The 18,968-nt window shown below is 53.9% G+C and overlaps 6 protein-coding genes across 6 annotated transcripts; 3 read left to right on the top strand and 3 right to left on the bottom strand.

Annotated features, from left to right (window-relative positions):
* Positions 1-679: 679 nt before the first annotated feature.
* Positions 680-2,635, top strand: JCM15063_004597 (uncharacterized protein; the record flags this gene model as incomplete). The annotated part of the gene is made up of 12 exons (XM_076678590.1): positions 680-778; positions 845-877; positions 967-1,170; positions 1,240-1,259; positions 1,339-1,344; positions 1,411-1,465; positions 1,530-1,780; positions 1,842-1,899; positions 1,969-2,063; positions 2,144-2,195; positions 2,263-2,281; positions 2,403-2,635. 12 exons carry the CDS (start codon positions 680-682, stop codon positions 2,633-2,635), a joined length of 1,125 nt encoding a protein of 374 aa, XP_076534334.1.
* A 511-nt stretch (positions 2,636-3,146) lies between these two features.
* Positions 3,147-5,789, top strand: JCM15063_004596 (uncharacterized protein; the record flags this gene model as incomplete). Its single annotated transcript, XM_076678589.1, has 5 exons — positions 3,147-3,221; positions 3,294-3,346; positions 3,427-3,481; positions 3,547-5,544; positions 5,622-5,789. The coding sequence occupies 5 exons, from the start codon at positions 3,147-3,149 to the stop codon at positions 5,787-5,789; spliced, it is 2,349 nt and encodes a 782-aa protein (XP_076534333.1).
* A 927-nt stretch (positions 5,790-6,716) lies between these two features.
* JCM15063_004595 (uncharacterized protein) lies at positions 6,717-8,933 on the bottom strand (the record flags this gene model as incomplete). Its single annotated transcript, XM_076678588.1, has 11 exons — positions 6,717-6,864; positions 6,934-7,032; positions 7,113-7,240; positions 7,312-7,350; positions 7,414-7,518; positions 7,587-7,839; positions 7,906-8,003; positions 8,074-8,275; positions 8,337-8,382; positions 8,459-8,517; positions 8,584-8,933. 11 exons carry the CDS (start codon positions 8,931-8,933, stop codon positions 6,717-6,719), a joined length of 1,527 nt encoding a protein of 508 aa, XP_076534332.1.
* Positions 8,934-9,520: 587 nt separating this feature from the next.
* JCM15063_004594 (MCT family MFS transporter) lies at positions 9,521-11,542 on the bottom strand (the record flags this gene model as incomplete). Its single annotated transcript, XM_076678587.1, has 11 exons — positions 9,521-9,673; positions 9,745-9,851; positions 9,929-10,076; positions 10,141-10,232; positions 10,291-10,319; positions 10,379-10,386; positions 10,446-10,594; positions 10,657-10,834; positions 10,897-10,963; positions 11,026-11,225; positions 11,291-11,542. The coding sequence occupies 11 exons, from the start codon at positions 11,540-11,542 to the stop codon at positions 9,521-9,523; spliced, it is 1,383 nt and encodes a 460-aa protein (XP_076534331.1).
* Positions 11,543-11,955: 413 nt separating this feature from the next.
* Positions 11,956-12,362, top strand: JCM15063_004593 (uncharacterized protein; the record flags this gene model as incomplete). Its single annotated transcript, XM_076678586.1, has 2 exons — positions 11,956-12,108; positions 12,177-12,362. 2 exons carry the CDS (start codon positions 11,956-11,958, stop codon positions 12,360-12,362), a joined length of 339 nt encoding a protein of 112 aa, XP_076534330.1.
* Positions 12,363-13,645: 1,283 nt separating this feature from the next.
* On the bottom strand, positions 13,646-18,421 carry JCM15063_004592 (PH domain-containing protein; the record flags this gene model as incomplete). The annotated part of the gene is made up of 16 exons (XM_076678585.1): positions 13,646-13,753; positions 13,821-13,847; positions 13,907-13,966; positions 14,027-14,047; positions 14,113-14,173; positions 14,240-14,378; positions 14,440-14,634; positions 14,694-14,921; positions 14,978-15,359; positions 15,424-15,485; positions 15,545-15,587; positions 15,654-15,932; positions 15,987-16,650; positions 16,720-17,030; positions 17,090-17,861; positions 17,931-18,421. The coding sequence occupies 16 exons, from the start codon at positions 18,419-18,421 to the stop codon at positions 13,646-13,648; spliced, it is 3,843 nt and encodes a 1,280-aa protein (XP_076534329.1).
* Positions 18,422-18,968: the final 547 nt, after the last annotated feature.

Genomic DNA, 18,968 nt, shown 5'->3' with positions numbered 1-18,968 from the left:
TGTTGCGAGCAGGAGCTCAAAGACCTGTGATAGTCAACAAGGGTTTGAGAACCGGCAAGACCTTGGACCGCCCCGATCCCGACAGCGAGGATTGCGATCGACCAAAGAAATCGCTCGCCGGTTCATCGAAATTCGCAGTAAAAAGTCGCTCATGACAGACTCGAATCTGCGTCGTTCTTGTGGTGCCAAAGCATTTCCGACCAGACACGTGATGAAACACTCGCAGCGCGTTTCGAAAGTCATAACAGAACGTCGGAGTAGAATTCAGAGAGGTGCGCGGGCTTCTCACTCGCCAGTATATGCCCAGGTTTCTCTTACACGGCTTTCCAGCCTCATTCAGTAGCGCAACAGCTCTTGAAGCTCGCCGTAGGACCAGAAAGCGACCTTTGACTGCCCTCCGAGTCCTCGAACATATTACAACCTGAGACTGATCAAGATTTGACCAATCTGTTCGACGCGCTTGATGCTACATATGTATCGAATTCAAGACGGTGGAAGACCAAGCTGGCTTGCAAAGAACAAAAAATCGCCGTCGGCTGCCACACCTCTGACAATTGAAATTGCGACGCGTCCGTGTGCCTTGACGCAGTTTCTGCGCGCGCGTGTTTGCAATGATTCGGCCTCTTTGCGAACAACGAAAACAGCGACTCCGCCATCCCTTGCGCCATAGAGCGCGACGATGCTCGTTACTCTTCTCATTCTGTGTGCGGTTGGAGTCAGGGTGACGGGAAAACCGACGCAGGGACCGATTGACTATGGCTTGCTCGAGCACTTGCACGTTCGTACATAGCCTTCTATTCCCCATCGACACCATGTCAGGACTGACCTCTTCTCTGCACCACAGGGCGTCAAATTCCAGCGAGCGTTCAACTGGGAGGTGAGCTTTTCGCGATCCCTGCGACATCGTTAGACTGTTCACTCAACTGTCTTGCAACCTTTCCGCTCTCCTCACTGGCGACCTTGCAGACCGGAGGCGGATGGGACAATGGAGGTATCCCGCTATATGTCACCGCCGCGCAAGCCCGACGGAACAACATGTGGACCGTCCTGCCCGAAACGGGACAGAACATTTTCAGGGTATACGACAAGGCAAACGTGAGCCCTTACAGGATGAGCACGAGGATCAGTACCAAGAAGAGCTATTCAGGTGGCGGCCTCTTTGTCTTTGATGTGGGTTTTAACTTTCCGGGACATTGAGCTGGATCAACAAGCTGACTGGATCGAGGGTGCCTAACGCAGGTCGCACACATTCCAACAGGGTCAGTTGCGCTCGTGGACCTCCGCCTCTGCTGGCAGGCGCTGATCGCTTTGAACTTCCCACTTTTTGGGCTCGTCCAGTTATGGGTTCGTGCACCATTCCTCCAAATTTGATTCCTATCGATTTGCACCTGACAGCATCTATCTTTTCAGGCTCTGGCCTGCCCTCTGGATGGTAGGCGTTCCGGATTGGCCAAACATGGGCGAGGTGGGTTCGCTGTTTCGGCCATCTGTTAACATTCCGGTTACTTACCACTTTCGAACGTGCGTAGATCGACGTTATCGAAGGAGTACACGCAACGACAAAGAATACGCAATCGTATCACACGTCTACCGGCTGCATCATGCAGAAGAGCGGCTTTACCAACTCGCTCACACGCGAGCTCCTTTCACCTCTTTGGCCAAATTCTCCTCGAGTTGACGTTGATTGTGTTCCAGTTGCGAGTGACCTCAAGTATGATTGTGATGCTTACGCTGCTGAGAACCAAGGCTGTTCGACTCGTGATGGCGATGCGCAGTCCTAGTAAGCGCTTTTGCTGTTCAGAGGACTATTTCCCATGGCTGACTCTCACGATTTCGACTAGTGGAGCACCGTTCAACGCCAAAGGTGGCGGAGTTTTCGTTGTTCAGTGGGATTCCAACGTGAGTCTGTGCTGCGCTATGACACAGCTTGAGCGTGACACTCAGTGTTCTTGGTTGTTTTATCCTTAGGGCATCGCCATGTATTCGTTCCCAAGAGATTCGGTACCAGCAGATATCGCTTCAGGACGACCGATAGGCGTTGGCTGGGGAACTCCAACTGCCTAGTAAGTTTTGCTTTTCCCCCGCGATCCCCTTGACAGTGTAGGCTCGTGCCTGACGACAGATCTGGTCGCCTTTTCCCAAGCTTGTCAAACGCGAGTTGCCCCATCTTTGACAATTTCTACCAAATGAAAATCGTGCGAACCTCCCTCTCACATCTCTTGTTGCTCTCTATGCTTTGAACTCACATAGTCTTTTCGCTAGGTCCTCAACACGAATCTTTGTGGGTCATGGGCAGGCTCAGTCTGGGATGATGGCAAGTCTATTACTCTTGTCCATGTCTCGTCTGCGCTGCTAGCCGGACTCTTGACAAGCTGATCGCAGTCGTTTCCTGTATTATTCAGATTTGTGGTACGCTGGATCTCCTGGTTCACCAGCAAACAAGACCCGAGTGGCCGATTGCGAGACGTACGTGTTGCGGGGAGGGTACTACGCGCTCAAGGAAGCGTACTGGACGATCAACTCGATCAAAGTGTACAACCAGACTACGCTCGACTCGGAATCCATGTCGCTGTCGCTGCCAAGCAAAGTCTCGATCGGGTTGCAACAGGAGGAAGAACCCGTCTGTCAAGCTTGAGACAGAAAGGTAACCCTTTGTATCCATATACGGAATCGCGTTGTCTGTTTTGCATTGTAAATATCTTATGTAGTCGATGATTGCTCGCGAGCCGTGTTAGTGGGAAGCGCAGCTTGATAGCTCTGCTAGAAATTTCACGGGATTGGCAGCGAGCAGACTTCGTGGGACGGCCAAGAGGTTCCCAAAAACGGACTCGTCTGGCAAGAACGATGTTATCGGGGGAGATGCAAGGGTTCCCTCATCGACCGTGACGGCGACGAACGAGGGTCCGTACAGCGCGTGTCGAAACCGACGACGAGGAAGCGAGATCGCGAGCAAGGATGCATGACTACATAGCGCTGGTACAGATAGGACCCATCTCGGAAGGTGGAAGCCCATGTCAACGCTGGTGAGACCATGCTGACAGCAGTCGAGGTCGGAGATTGTCGAGATGGTAGAGACGCGAGACGTACGTCGACGAAGTTGCCTCAACTTTTCGTCTCCAACTTCTCGTCACATTCAACAGACAGCCATGGGGAAACGTGGAGCGGAGAAAGAGCTCACTCAGAACAATTGGCAGGAGAACGAGGACGAGTCGAACTCGGAGGTGAGGCTCCCCGCCATCAAAGTGCCGATCTCATCAATTCAAACCTGACCCTCTGTTTCACTCGAACTGCAGGGTGGATCAGGCGAGTTCAAGAAGGCATCGACTGCCCAGATTGGCGAGCGCAAGTGAGCACAACGAACCCGCTCTGTGGCTTCGAATTCACCCCGATGTCCGCAAACTGACACACCGCATGGTTGACCACTAGGATCCGCGGTATGCCCAAACGCAAGGGCGCTGCTGCACCCCAACCCGCTGCACCCGTGAGCCGACTCGCTCTCGTTGTTCGAGCCACTTTTGCTCTCCTCGTGCTAACTTTCGCTTCCAGAGTGCATTCGGTGGTACGTTTGGCGCTGCGCCCAACCCGTTCGCCGCCCTCGCATCGCCCGCAGCTACACCCGCGCCAGCAGCGAACGGTACCGCTCCTTCGCCGTTTACGTTTGGAGCGACCGCATCGACTCCGACATTCGGATCTTCGTCCTCCACCGCGTCTCTTCCGGCCGCTGCAACCTCGTCCCCCTTCTCGTTCGGTGCATCGACGACGACAACATTCACTCCAGCAACTGTAGCGCCCACAGCCTCAGCGAAACCAGCCTCGACCGATTCTGACGCCGACTACAAATACTACACTTCGCTTCGAGGCCTCAACGTCTCGTTGATCGATTCGCTGTCAAAGTCGATCGAACAGGATCCCTTTGTCGATCTTGGCTCCGTCTTGGCAAACCTCAAGACCAAGTACGAACAGCATCGGGTCAAGGTTCAGAAAGAGTACGATGGCAAGGCAGGAGCGAAGAACGAGGTCAAGGACATGCAAGTCGATGCGGACAAACCGACACCCCCGACGATCCCGGCAATCTTTACAACTCCTCCCTCGTCCGTTCCGTCAGCACCAATGAAGGAGAAGAAGCAGGAAGAAAAGGAAGAGGGCAAGAAGAGTGCTATGCCAGCACCGCCAACTGCCCCTGCCGCGTTCTCCTTTGCTGGTTCGACTTTCAAACCTTCGACAGATGCTACTCCCACTTCTTCGTCGTCCACACCGGCTGTCGGTGGGTTCGTGTTCAAATCGGATGCACCAGCGGACCCTTACGCCGAAAAGAGTTCGTTCAAGTTTCCGGTCACGACTCCAGCAGCAGCTCCTGCTACGACTCCCTCCGCTCCCGTATCTGCACCAGCAGCCAAGAAGACGTCTCCAATCACCGCACCTCCCGCCCCGAAACTTGCCCCAGCGAAATTGACCAACCCTCCCACGAAACCGAGTCCTCTGCGATTCGGCCAGTCAGTCTCTCCTCCCTCGTCGCCGGCCACGAAATCTGAACCCTCAGAGAAGAAGGAAGATTCAAAGCCCAAGAGTGGCTTCTCGTTTGGAGCGACTTTCGGATCGATCGCCAAGGGAGACGACGACAAAAAGGTTGAAGACAAGAAAGAGACGACACCGGCAGTCGGTGGCTTCTCAGCACCTGTCACTGGCGCGTTCACCTTCGGTTCCGCCTCGACTTCATCGACCTCTGCACCTGCACCGACTTCGACTCCCGCCAAAACCCCGTTCACGTTTGGTGGTACGACTCCCTTCTCGACGCCTGCCTCTAGCGCAATCTCGATTCCAAAAGCTGCACCATCACCTCCGATCGCGACATCGTTTGGGTCGTCGTCTCCACCGCAGTTCAGTTTCGGAGCGGCATTGCAACCAAAGGACAAGGACAACAAGAGTTTGTTTGGGGCTGCGAAAGCTACTGGATTCGGATTCGGCAGTTCGATCGGTGGAACCTCGTCGACGACGACCGCGGGAAGTAGCGGGTTCTCGTTCGGACAACCATCAACACCGACAACAACAACGACATCTGATTCGGAACCTGCCACGACTGGATTCAGTTTCGGTTCTTCCACGACGAATACCGCACCTGCTACTACCACTTCTGGGTTCTCGTTTGGTTCAACCTCGACTACCGCTCCTAGCACGACTTCACCTTTCTCGTTCTCTTCGAAACCAACCGAACCTACCGCTTCCTCCTCCTCCTCTCAATCTCCAGTACCGGATGCTGCCGCAGCTACAGAACCTGAAGCGTCTACTTCTCAAGATGCCGCCGCTGCTTCTGGTTCTGAATCGACAAACAACAATCAAACTCCAGGTGGAAACCCATTCGCGGCACCCGGAGCTGGAGAAGAAGGCGAAACCGTGTTTCACCAAGTTCGAGGCAAAGTGTATCGATTGAAAGATGGGAGTCAAGATCTGGGGATTGCGAAAATCTCAATCAAGGAACGTGAACAAGATGGCAAGAAAAAGTTCAGGCTGTTGGCAAGAAACGAAACCAATGGGGCAGTACTCATCGTCAGTCTTTTTTCCAAACAACCTTTTTTTTTCTCTTTCGACGCAAAAGATTTTGACATGTTTCGATTGTGTTGCAGAATTTCGCCTTGTATGCCGATTTCAATCCCAAGGTGGAGAAAGCATTCATCACGTTCCTAGGGTTTGATGAGGAAGGGAAACCGGTACAGTATCGATTGAGGGTCAAGACGAAAGAGATGGTGGACGAGCTCGATACCAAATTGAAAGAAGCTGTCCAACTGCTGTAACACACAAAACATCAGTTTCGACTGTTTCCTTTTCCCAATGTGTCGAAGCATTCTCGGCAAAGAGGGCCTCTTGTACATTGATGGGAGTGATCACTTTGATCCGAAATCAACGCGATGCCCTTGACATGCCAACTGCCCAAGGATCACAATCCTTTCTCCTCTTCTGAGGAACAAAAGAGGTTCTCGCACGAACGCCTGCTGATCCTGCTTATCAGAGCGACAATGCAAAAAGGGAAAAAGGGAATTGACCACGATGGGGCTCGAACCCACGATCTCCTGATACCAACTGTTCTCGGAAGAACAAGTCGTAGTCAGACGCCTTGCCATTGGGCCACGCGGCCTTTCATGTTTGAGAGCGCCAATGTTGCCGTTGCAAACCACTTACCAAAAAACGGTAGCTTCGACGGGCCTTGAATGACTACCGGCGGGTGCCCCAATCACCGCAAGCTCGAAGCTCCACATGACCACAAGAGAACATGACAACGAAGTGACCCAGAGTACTTGGGCCTGACTAGGGGCTTCATAGACGAAAGTCATCTCTTGATTTGATTATGTATGTGATTAATTTGTCTGCAAAAGCATGAAAGACGGGGATGTAGCTCATCGGCAGAGCGCTCGCTTAGCATCTTCAAACATCTGCTTGCGAGAGGCAGAGGGTTCGACTCCCTCCCTCTCCATTACCCTTTTGCTCCTCGAGTCTCACACGAGTTTCGATCCTTTTGCTTTCAACCATCACGAACGCCGTCTCCCCGGTTTACATCGAATCATAAGCCTACTACAGGTGGAAAGTGAAACCTCGAGGCTCGAGGGGATGAGCGATATTTTCGCTCCAAGTATTTCTGCCATGCAGGTATCATTGCGGGTCCGCCGCAGGATCCTACGACATGCTATGGCGAAATCTAATGCAAATTGCAACTGTACAACAACCTAGACCCAAGGAGTTCCTCTTCGTTTGCTCATCATGCTCCTTGCTACCGCGATCTCAACGCTGCCCAACAAGACTAGGCCTCCTGCGACACAGGCAGCAATCGTGTAGCCTTTTTGTCCAGGATAACTCGAAATGATCCCTCCAGACCTACACCATGCGGATATGTCAGGATCATCGATCCCTCCGACTGGAGATAGATAGGAAGTTGTTGCTCACATGGGGGTTCCAACCAGCGCGAAGGGCGATTGCACGAGGAAGTTCATCGCGAGTCGGATCCCGATTGAAGACATGTCGTCAGTCAGCGAAGCGACCGAGCTTGAAAGAATTTCGCGCAAACAAACGGAATCAGGTTTGTCGAACGCAAGGTAGCGACAGTGGTATAGAAGAGTCCTCACGCAGGAAGCAAAGACACAAAAGTGCCTTGGAAGAACCCAAACACGAGGCAGAAGACGATCGTGCCAGCTTTCGTCTTGAGAAGACCGATCCAAGCAAAGATGAGGAACCCGGACAAGGCACAACTCGGCTGCAAACGGATAGTCGGAGGTCGTCAAGAACACAAAGCACACGCTGGAAAGGTGCCACTACGCTACTCACGGCGAGGACCGTCAGTGCTCCGTACGAGTCTGCAAAGTACTGTTGGAGGAATCGACTAGATATCAGGACCAGCACTGGAGAAGACCAAATAGCATGTCTCACGTTAGGGATCGTGCGCCCGAAGAGCGAGGCGGCATTCAGGATCGACAGCGAGTAGAAAGCGATGTCGCGATCAACGCCATGGAACCCAGCGTATTGTTCGTTGTACTGCGAGATCAACAACATGAAGGGTTCAGGAAACACTCTGCAGCCACGATGACAGCTTGCGAACTCACAAAGATTGGAAGGTACAGTCCGAGCCAGACCGTCGCGGCTCCGAACGAATAAACCGTAAAAGGAACATCCTTGAACACTGCAAAGTCCAAGAATCGACCTGACTTGCGCGGAGGAAGTCGTGCGTCGATCACAAGGGTCGCAAAGATGAGACAGCCGACAACGATGAACCCGGCGATGCGGATCGCCCAGCCGAACCCGACTTGGTAGATGAGCTTGTTGAGCATTGAGGGAAACATGACTCCTCCGAGCGAGCTGTGCATTCGGCCGACAAGCATGAGCCGCCTTGGAACGTACAACAACTCCTACCTAGGTACTGACCTGCCCGTTGCGAGAAATCCTAGAGCCAGAGAGCGCTTCCTCTTGAAGTAATGCGACACGGCCGAACACGCCGGCAAGAAGAGGATGCCCGCTGCAAGCTACCGCGTCAAGGAGAGAGCGTCAGTCTGTGATGCGTGATGCTACTACATAGCCTACAACTGCACTTACGCCGCAGGCAACACCCTGAGCCAAGAAAATCTCGGCATAGGACGTGGCGTATGAGAGCCCGAATAACCCTGCCGTGTAGATCAAGAGACCAACGACCATCAGGTGCTTGACATAGCCTGCATCAAATGTCTTGCCCGAGATGACTGCCGTGAAGAGTACAGCGGCAATCTGAAAACTGCCTATCCATGCGATTTCACTTTCGCTGGGTTTTACCAAAACGATCAGCGCCGCCTGGTTAATCAGCGAAAGCGAGATTCGCTCACGTGTAATCGGACAGCGAATTCTCAATCGTATATGAGAGGATTACCCCTGTTCATGATTGTGAAGGCCTGATGAGATCGCTCCAACCGGCTTCCCCTCCGGGTTCGTGTAGAAACAAACGTACCGAAGCTGTTGATATATCCCCACGTGGCGAACGAGACAGACCAAGCGCCAGCTACGACTCTGTTTGCAGGGCGACAGCAACTTCAGATTTCGATTCGGTTCGACTTGAGAGCCGGGACGACTCACAACCAGGCGCGAAGACCTCCATCCGGGAATTCGCCGACAGCGGCGCTGTTTGCGACTTCTGCTCCTTCCATCTCTTTATTCTTCTCGGATACAGCATCGCTCGCCGATGTTATTCTGTTGTGTTCTTCTCGCTGTTCTGCGGTTGGTGCCGAAAGATGCAGCTGTTCCAGAGGAGACGGTACATGCTCAGGTTCGTCCTGCTCTACAGCGTGCTGCTTCCCCTTGGCGAGGACCGTGTCGAGCTCGTTGAGCGAATTGAGGTCGACCAGAGTTGGTGAGCGCGAGACGGCTGCCGAAGCTGTCGGAGTCGATTCATGCGAGTTCCATGCTCCCTCGTCTCGAATCGACATGTTGGTCAGGACAAGGAGAGCGGGTTCGGATTGTGCACCTTGAGCGATCAGAAGCAGAGAGAGAAGCTAGAGCGGCAAGAGTTTGTCCGCAGACAGGGTTCGGCAGAATTGGTATCCGAAGCGCGGAAGTGGTTGGCGCGAGGTGGACTTTGCCGAAATATGGAGGTCCGCATTGCGATGTGCGTCGAAGCGAGGTGCAAGGTATATCGAGCCGGGTATGCCCCGCCAGCAGTTCGAGCGAGCCAGACCAGCTTTGGTTCAGGATCATCCGCCAGTCAGTCGTTGGCTCGAGGCGTAAAGAGCATCGGATCAGGTGTGAGAGCCTGCGCAAGTGAGAGAAAGCGGAGAGATGAGGAGGCCCGCATCAGAAATGTTGCCGCGGCACCGCGGCGTTGGTGCCGAAATTCCTCATCAACTCTCATGGGAATCCGACGCAACGAAACCGGCGTACACGACGCAGGCGTCGCTTACGGAGAGCTTCGTGTCCTTTTCGCAAAGCTCGCATTCTTTCTTTGAACGGGACGCTCGCAGACGGCGCGAGAATGACAGGGGGTAATATAAACATGTGCAGATAGTTGAATTGACCGTTAGACCCATCTCGTGCCCTTTTCTCTCGAGACCACCCACCAGGAAGCCATGATGAACGCCGTGCCGACGAGGACAAACACTCCTGAGCAGACGAAAGCACCAATGTACGATCCTCCTTCCCGCACGATGATGGCTCCCGTGATGGGTGTGCCCTGGACACCTCAAGAGCCGTTTCAGTCAAACTCGCTGGATTCCGGAATGGTCAAGAGAAGAGTAGACTTGCCGTCAGAGCCGTGATGGACACGACGAGAAACATGGTCGCAGTACGATGCCCTACTTCTGCCATGTTCTTGGTCATTGAAGCGACTGTGGCTGGCATCATTGAAACATCTTGTGCCAGCGAAAGAGTCAGGCGGGAAGGGAAACAAAAAGGACGTGTGCGGGCAAGACGAGGAATGAGCGCTCACAAGCTCCAGAGGCGATCCCGAATAGGACGGAGAAGACAACGACACCGGCTTCTGTGCGGCACATTGGCAAGAACAGGAAGATGAGGATGCCGGATAGGGCGCAATTCGGAATCAGGATCGTCAACGGCCCATACGTGTCGGCGAGCCACTAGTAAAGCACGGGCCTGTCTCAGTCACACGGTCTGCAGGCTGCGAAAAGAGAATCTGCTGACGTTTGGAATGATGCGGCCTAGGACACTCGCCGCGTTGAGGATCGAGAGTGCATAGAATGCGAGGTTTGGGCTCACACCGTGCTCGATCGCGTCTAGAACGGGCGAGGCTGTCAATCAAGCGTTCCAGTGCAAGGACTTACTCCTACTCACAGTCTTGGACATAGAAATAAGGCGAGTATCTGGACAGCCGGAGAGAAGATTAGCATGTTTCGATTCCAGAATGTGCGGAAATGCTTACATGCCCCACTGTAGCGAGGAATCATTGTCAGCTCATCTTGCGAGACCGTAGACATCGTGTTACTCACCATGATGATTGTCTCTCCCAGCACAAAGAGGAGGAACCCGGTTTCCTTGAGGGGTCGGAAATCAAAGATCTTCTCAATCTTGCGTGGCGGAAGTCGCGAGTTGACGGTGAGATTGGCGATGGCGAGCAGCCCCAGAGTAAGGAAGCCAGCTAAAAATGACTATTCGTCAGGAGAGCCGACTCGATAAGGAGGAGGCGAGTTGTTCGCTGACCTGCTCGTACGGTCCAGGCGAAGCCGATCCGGGTGAACAATCGATTAAGCATGATAGGGTACACAACTCCTCCGACCGAGCTTCCCGTAGCGAGTACTCCAAGCGCTGTTGCCCGTCGGTGCTTGAACCAGTGAGAGACGGAGCTTGCAGCAGGGAGGAATGCGATTCCGCTCGCGAGCTGTACAATCGGACAATCTGCATAAGTCACTACCGTTTGCTCAGGGCGGATGTCACGCTCACGCCGCATGCGATACCTTGAGCGAGGAAGATTTGCCAGTACTCGGTCGCACAGGACAAGCCGAACAGTCTGCTCGAGGCTCCGTACGGTCAGGGTCTGCTCGAGCTTATGAAGCAGGTCTCGAGGCTCACCCGGCGGCGTAGAGAAGGGTTGCAGTAAAGAGGAGGTACTTGATCTTGCCAGCATCAAACAGCTTGCCTGCAAAGATGGCGCACAAGAGCACGGTCGCGAGCTGACACGACCCGATCCATGAGATGTCGGACGGGGTCTTGTCGGCCAGCTGGTGATCCTGATAATACGTCTGGAACACGCCAAAGCTGTTTGTGAATCCCTGTACTCCGTGCACCACACCGATTAGCCTGAGAGGACCATGGCCGTGTCGAAACGAGCACTGACCCAAGAGGTGAACGAGATGCACCATGCTCCGCCGACATTGCACCAGGCCCGCCACCCTCCGTCCGGAAAGTCTATCGCAGGTGCCGGCGACGGGTCTTCAGGCTCGACCTTTTCGAGGTCGCTACTCGCGCTCTCGAGTTTATACCCCACTTGCTTCTGTTGGGAGTCGCCCTGCTCCTGACCCGTCTCGAACGAGATCGGCGGTATCTTCTGCGCTAGATCATGTCGTTGCGGCTGATCCGATTCCGCCATGGTGCGAGGAAGTTGAATGGGCGGATGTGCCGAAGTGCCGAAAGTGGCACGAGCAGAGGGGCAAGCTTTGCGCTCGTACGGGTGCTCAGTCGATCGCGGAACGTCAAGTGGTATGATCTCGGGCGCGGTATCACAGGCACTCGAGTCGGATAAACAGTCAGGAAGGCTGGCGAGAGCTCAGAGAGGGGAACCGGGATCTCGGCCGCGGTTCACTTTTGCGTGCCGAGATTCCGTTAATTCTGCATTTTCGGCTTCAAGTCGGCTCGCTTGGTCAGCAATTGACATTGGAAGCTTTAAAGGTCGGAACTGCGACCGGGTCATGAGAATGTCTATTGGCTCGCGCTCGCGAATTCCCGCGAATGCATGCACAACCATCGACGCTTGTAACGCTACCGTGTGCCAGCCAAGACACCATGCTGCGGCAACAGTATTCGGCTCTATACAGGACTAGCTTGATCTCCCTTCGCAGCGTCAGGACGAAATCGACCGCTTCCAACGTCACCGCCTCTTCTTCATCTCCCAAAGCTTCTCCCGCCGACAAACAACCTCAGGCCAAACTCGATACCGTATGATTGCGTTTCAAGCTACGGCCTCGAGTGGCTTGGCAGCTGATCGCAATTCTGCTGCCTGACAGTCGGCCGCACTGCAAGTCGAAACTACGCAGAAAGTCACGAAGCCTGCAGATCCCTCTGCAGACTACGCCCGCTTACTTGAAGAGCGCTTCGGTGGATCTGAAGCAGCAGCGCTGGGCCAACTGGTCGATGGGAAGCCGCAAGGCATGGCGAAACACGTTCAGAGGAATATGTTCCGCTTGATCTGAACGAGCCCTCAGTCTTGTCGACACGTATACTACGTGAGTGCAGCCTCGTGCTCCGTAGACACGTAACCTGCTGATACCAAGGCTCCCTCTCGTCTTGTAGGCCCCTCGGATCATCTCGATCTCGATCTCGCTACTTTCATCGCTTCCCATCGTCTGTATCCCTACATGCTCTGTATGCTTGTACAAATATCGCTCTAGTTCCATCTTGCAAATGCACCCTGTTTCGTCCAGATGGAACTCCCCACAGATCAAGACTGATCATCTCGGGGCGGTCCGCTGATGTCACGCCCTGCTTAGATCTGATCTGAGAAAGACATTGCGCTCATTGACAAAAAATCAGACTCGGCAACAACTTGGCAGCTAGACAGCGGGCGCAGACGGAACGAACGTAACCCGCCCATACGCTCGCTCCCCTGATTTTCCTCCGCGACATTCGGAAACAAGATCTCCGCCGACTCGCATCATTTCTCTCTCTCCTTCCCTTCCCTGCATCTCCAAAATATCCTCCTCCCCCGGTTTCAGCTCTACCTGTCCTTCCGGAAGAATGCACTTGCTCCTCGTAACCATGCTCATGAAAGGCCTCTTCTGCTCCATCGCGCACGCCGGGCTCTTCTCCGATGGACCTTTCGATTCTCTCGATATCGGCATCGGGTCGAATGGCAAGCTTTCACACATCCAATTTCGCACCTCCGAGACTAGTCCTAATAGATGTCGTGAATATCGACAGTCTTTGACCAAGACCAATGGCAAGGAGGGAAAGGAATCAACGATGGCAAGATGCATGTCAAGACTTGGTCTCAATCCTGGTCAAAAGGATACCCTCAACGCGAACGCAAGATCTTGTCAGATCAGAAGAAAGCGCAACAAAAGATCAAGCCGGCGTCAGGGTCACGCAAACACAAGTTTGGCGAGGACGTGCTTGGAAAGGATTTCGATCAAGTTGTCGGTGGTAACTGAGAGAAGGCAGCTGAGGATGTACGGTGCATGTCGGTAGGAGTACTGGTTTCTTGTTTGTCATTGACATCTCTCCGGATTGGGTCGCCTTCTTGCGAGAGTTTTGCGGGAACCGGCTCAATAAAGGGAGAGACGGACCCTCTCTCACGTCCGAGAAGCAGAGTTACGGACTCAATTGTAGGGAAGCAGAACTCGAAACTGATGGAAAGCGAAACGTGATCGTAACAGATAGGAAAGTGTAGGTACAGTAAGCTTAAAGCTGGCTCGAGCACGACTTCCGTGAGCGCAGGATCGACGCCATCTACAATCTTGACGATATATATTGGAGGCTATCGCAATGCGCGAGGACCATAGAAGCCAGACGATTTCGCCGAGGTCGGAGCAGGTTCATCTTGCGAGACTGGGCACTGCCCGTCTTTTCCCATAGCTGTTCTGGACTATCGCTCCGAACAGCAAAGATGAGCGTCGCTGATCGTTCGAATCGAAAAAGAACACTTCACTCACGACACTGCCTCCGTATTTTGCGTGAAACTGAACAGAAAATTGAGTTGAACGGTGATCATGTAAGTCAAAGAGGATCGCGCACTTACGGCCATCAATTCGGCAATGTCGGCTTGCAGCGATTTCTTTTCGTCTCTGAGCTTGCCTACCTGTTTTGACAAAGAACATCAGCGCACTTGCCAAGGTGACTCCGATCGGACGGGGCGCACTTCTTTGAACATGCGCTGAACCTATGTCACCCGTGCGGAGTCAGTAAGGCGGTCTCGGGCAAGCGTTGCAAGAGGACAGTACTTGCCTCGGACGTCAGCTGCCCTCGAAAGTCCTTGATGTGACCGTCAACGCCACTCTGTAAGACGCTGTTGAATTCGCATAGATCAATCAGGAAACATCACGGGAGAAGACTAGCGTGCGGAGCTACTGACCCAAGTAGTTTTTTGATCTCGGCCGTGAGCGCGGGATCCATGGTTGTATTGTTCTTTGCTACGCTTTTGGAGAGCTCTGCGAGAGCAGCGTCGTTCTTGTCGTTCTTGGCGATGATCGCGGCGACCATATCGTTGATCTCTGCACAGCGAGAACACTTCAGTGATTCGGAAACACAGCATCAAAAACGGACGAGGCGCACTGGCAGTTCGTTCATTGCTCATATTGGTAGCTTTCTCGATCCGAGCGATCTGAGCACGTTTCTCCTTGAGTTCGGCTCGTTCCGCAGCTGTCAAAGTCGCAGACTGAGCAACCGAGTCCCGCAGGCTTGTTGTTGTCTCGGTCGGCTTGTGGTTCTCGAGCTCTTTCACAAGTCTCAGGATTTCCGCAAGCGTGTCTACGCTCTCGCTTGTCAGCGTTTCGGGCGAGACTGTTGGCATGGAGGAACAGACAAACCAGAGAAAGCGCTGAAATCGATTGTGTCTCGCTGCACCTGAGACACATCCGAGCTTGCAACGGTTGTGGATTCTCCAGCGAGGGCCTGATCCGAATCTGATCTGGCGGGATCCCTCTCGTGAATGTCGCCATCACCGTCTTCTTGCGGCGCAGTTTCACCGTTGGCATAGGTAGCTTCGGCATGACGTTGAGATGTCGAGAGTCGATCGGTCACCGGGTCAGGGGTTCCTACAGGATCAAGTGTCAGGTATGACGCTCTCGCTAAGAAGCCTCTCGTGACTCACCCCAAAGTCGGATTCCAGGCATGCGAGGTCCTTTCGGTTTCGCTGTGCCTTCAGAAGGATGTTCGTCTGACACTCGAGCCTCATGATTCTTCGCTCGAGCGAAAGAGCTTTGAGGGTTGATACCAAACATTTTGCCGCTTTTCGTCTGCTTCACTCGGTCTCTTTGCGCGACTTGGTCGATACCTTCCTCCGCTGATGAATCCATCTGAGGTACAAGAGCTGTGTCTGGACTTGCTGGCCTGTCTGATACAGGATCGGAAGCATTGTGCAGAACCGCCCGAAGCTGCTGAGGCAGGTTCGATAAGTGTCGCTCGACATTCTTGAGGTCTGCTGCGAGCTCAGCATATTCTGCTTTGCGGTTCTTTGTATCTTCAGTTACCCACTGCTTGGAGAACGAGGTTTAAGTAGTCCGTTCAAGCTCTGTAAGCTCAACAGGAGGGTCTCACGGTGGCAAGTGCGCTGATTGCTCTAGCTTGTCTCTCTTGATGGTACCTGTCGGCTTCCTGGACTGCGGATGAAGAGAATGAGTCGGACTGGTCCTGATTATATGGAGACAATGCGTCTCACTTGAGGATTGATCGGGAGACCCATCCTCCAATTTTCGAAAGACCTGCAGAGATACGAGCACAATGTCAGAGAACCCCGAAGGTGACTTCGATGCTTGGTTTCCACGTACTTCTTGTGTCTCGAGCGGGATCACGCTGCCAGTCATCGAGCGAGGGCTGACTGTTTCTTGCGCTGGCATCGGAACACGTGAAGGTTTAGCAGAGTCGACAGCGGAAGGTCCCATCTGCATACTAGTTCCTGGTGGAGCTCGGCTGTCATACCAGGTCCTCTTCTTGCCAAGTGGCAAGCGGAAGCCAGTTGCCCGTGAATTGCTCGGTGGAACGTTTGTGAATGGTCGATCCTGATTTCCGGCCAAAGGCGATACTGCAGATCGTGTGTCCTGCCGAATCTATAGTGTGAGAAGCGATCGAGATACTTGGGTGCTCAGACCCCGGTGGCTGACCTGGTAACTTCCGACCGTACTGCTCGAGTGGACAGATGTCGTAGAGGGATCTCGAAACAGGTCTTGTTCTTTCCTTGCGATGTTCGTATCAATATGAGGATGGGTCTGGTAACGGTCCGTGTCGGCAAACAGTTCGAGATGCGCAACAGCCGAGTCCGATCCGGTAGACGCATCGAGCCTGTCGGCGACCGCCTGATCCTTCCGGCGCCAGAATGATAAATCGACAGTCTTGGGACGGGTAGGCTCCGGTCGATGAGGGGGTTCGAGATCAAGCGTGGTGCGAATCGAGTGCATTGAGCGGGATCGAGCGTGACTCGGAATCGGCCTCTGTGGAAGCGGTCGCAGCTGCACCGACGAAGGCTGAATCTGTGAGATTGACCAACAGGACGAAGCAGGCGACTGTACAGGTCGACGGGCAACTTCCGACGAAAGAAGGTTCTGTGAAGGCTGATTCGCTGCCGAAGCTGACGCTACCGCACATAGGCGAGGTGAAGAGGGCTGCTCCTTCTCAACATGGGTCATTGTTGAGTCGTACGAAGAAATCGGACCAGGGAGAGCCAGGCAGGGCACACTGCGAGAGTTGCTCGGCGAATCCGACGGTGGCGAGTCACCGGGAACGTTTGCCGATTGAACAGCAACGTGTTTTGCGGATGTGATAGCCTCTCTACCGGGTGCACATGAAGCTTAGCCTTGCATTCCTGAGTGAGACTGAAGATCGGCCAGGTCAGCTTACTCGAGAGCGACGATCCAGCGTACGCGCTCGCTCCCGCGCTCACATGCGAACCAGACTTGTTCTCCGTTCTTCAAGCGGACCCCAAATGGGCGAAAGATGGTAGTTGTGGAGAGACGAGCATGACCCTCTTCGACGTGGTTGCAATCGGCGAGACAGAGGGCGATGATGGGAGTCTTGAGCGAGTTGCGATCAGTCGGCCGGAAAGAAAGGGTCTCGGAAGTCAGGACACTGTAGCGGAGGTTCCACTCTGGCGGCGGTGACACAGGCTCGCTTGGATCGACTTCGGTTCCAGGAGGAACTCGGAGATAACCCTGCGATCAGACATCCGAGTGAGCATTGCTCTCGTGGAAATTAGCCTTCACGGACTCACCTCGCAGATGATTGCATCAGCAGGCGGAAGAGGTAGCTCGGTAGAACGTCGAGGCTGGTCAGGTATCTGTTGAGTCTCGTGCATTGTTGGGCGGCTCGCAATCAAGTTCTGTTCGGCCTGAGCACGTTCCCTGCACTCGACCTCACGCCAAGTTCCCATTGGAGCGGCTCCGGAAACTTCAGCCCGAGCCATACTCGGTTGATACAGCTCTCGAATCGATGCGAGGCGGACATCTCGAGCGATCCTCCTACGTCTGAGCTCCTCCTGCACGAAATCTGCGGAGGAAGGGGCCAAGTCGACAGTAGGCGCCGCTGAATTTGAACTTGCGAGTCCTGCGTGCCCACTTGACGATTCCACAGATCCTGCAAATCGAGAAGCTCGACGCATGATTTCGGGAGAAGCTTGTCGTATGGGACTACGGTCCGAGCGAACAGGTTTCGGGGTTTCGAGGATAGACGAAGTAGGTTCCTGTGGCAATTCCGAAGCTTGACGAATTCTCGTGCCGAAAATGGCTTTCAAGCCCGAGCTCGATGGTCCTAAAAGTTGAGCGGTGGCGTCGATCCGACGGTCTACGATCACCTCTCCTCCGTTCTGGCTGAGCGTCGGAGTGCTTTTCGCACGCGAAAGCTTCGATCCCGAAGAGTGATCCATGGATGACTGTACTGCTTCGGAACGGGAAGGTAAGGAAACACCAGCGCTCGAGGCCGGTCGTTGACGTTCAAGCAGCGTCGGTCCTGCAGCAACAGTGACCGAGCTCTTCTCGGATCGTTCCCTGTATGTCAGAGCAAGATCAGAGCTCGCAGTATTCACCCGTTCAAGGGTGCAGAAAAAACAGACATACGGTACATCGGAGAGAGCGGTAAAATCGTACTCGACTTCTTCGCCATACCTTCCGTAGATCTTGGACCTGCTCTTCCTGCTCCTTTCTGACCTCGAGAAGGCGAACGAGAGGTCGGAAACCGCATCGCTTCCTTCGTCGACGTCTGCAGATGATGGGAAGAACGAGGTTGGTGCCGTAGAAGCGGTTGCGAGAGGGCGGAGGCAAGCAGGAGAGGAGGTTGCGGGCGACGACAGGTTGATGGATCGAGAATCGATGGACGAGGAGATTGAACTCGATGGCAAGCCCGCGTTTCGGTCGTTTACCTCAAGAGAGCCTAGCTCGGATCTCACGATCGCTTCTTCATCGTCGACCGCTCCCTGACCTCTTGGCTCACAGTGATCGTCCGCCTGCCCACTGTCCTTGTTCACGCCTTGCCTGGTACCTTCTTCGATTGGTACAGCCAGTGTCCCCTTTCGTCCGTTCTCGGATGCATGAACGATCTGCGGATCCATGATCGGAACAAAATGTACTCGTGGCGCAGTCTGAATTCGAGGTTAGGCTCGGTCTCAAGAACGGTCGGGGAGCAATCAAGTTAGTCGTTGTGAGCGACTGAGTCGAAGGCCACTTGACCTTTGAGCTCCAGACCACGGAACGACTGCGTCGATAGTCCAGAGTAGGTGTTAGCTCGATCGAGTTCAGCTTATCGGTGCTTTGGAATAAGCGCCTAGTGTGCGAGCGAGAGCAGAAGCAAGAATGTTGAATGACGATCGATCAGATGAGGGCCGAGGAGGAGGCCTGAGCCCCCTCCTAGGCTGGTCCGCGGCCTTTTCCCAGAGCAAGCGTATTTGTTGAGAATCCTGAGAGTAAACAGCGGGAGCAGGGGCCGGCAGATGAGAACGCGTAGGGAGACAAGAGGACATTTATCGCATGATCTTTTCTCCTGTCAAAACTTTAGATCCAAGCTAATAACGCTCTTTCGTCGCTATGGGCATCCTTCCTTGAAAGTCGTCTCTCTAGTCTCATAAAAAGTCTGCAGCCCATGTCGAATAGAATACCAGG

Source organism: Sporobolomyces koalae (assembly GCF_050403365.1).
Source record: "Sporobolomyces koalae JCM15063 DNA, S_koalae_JCM15063T_v1_ctg15, whole genome shotgun sequence".
Classification (NCBI taxonomy): domain Eukaryota; kingdom Fungi; phylum Basidiomycota; class Microbotryomycetes; order Sporidiobolales; family Sporidiobolaceae; genus Sporobolomyces; species Sporobolomyces koalae.
Note: the sequence above shows the minus strand (reverse complement) of the source record. Positions and strands in the feature narration are given on the sequence as shown.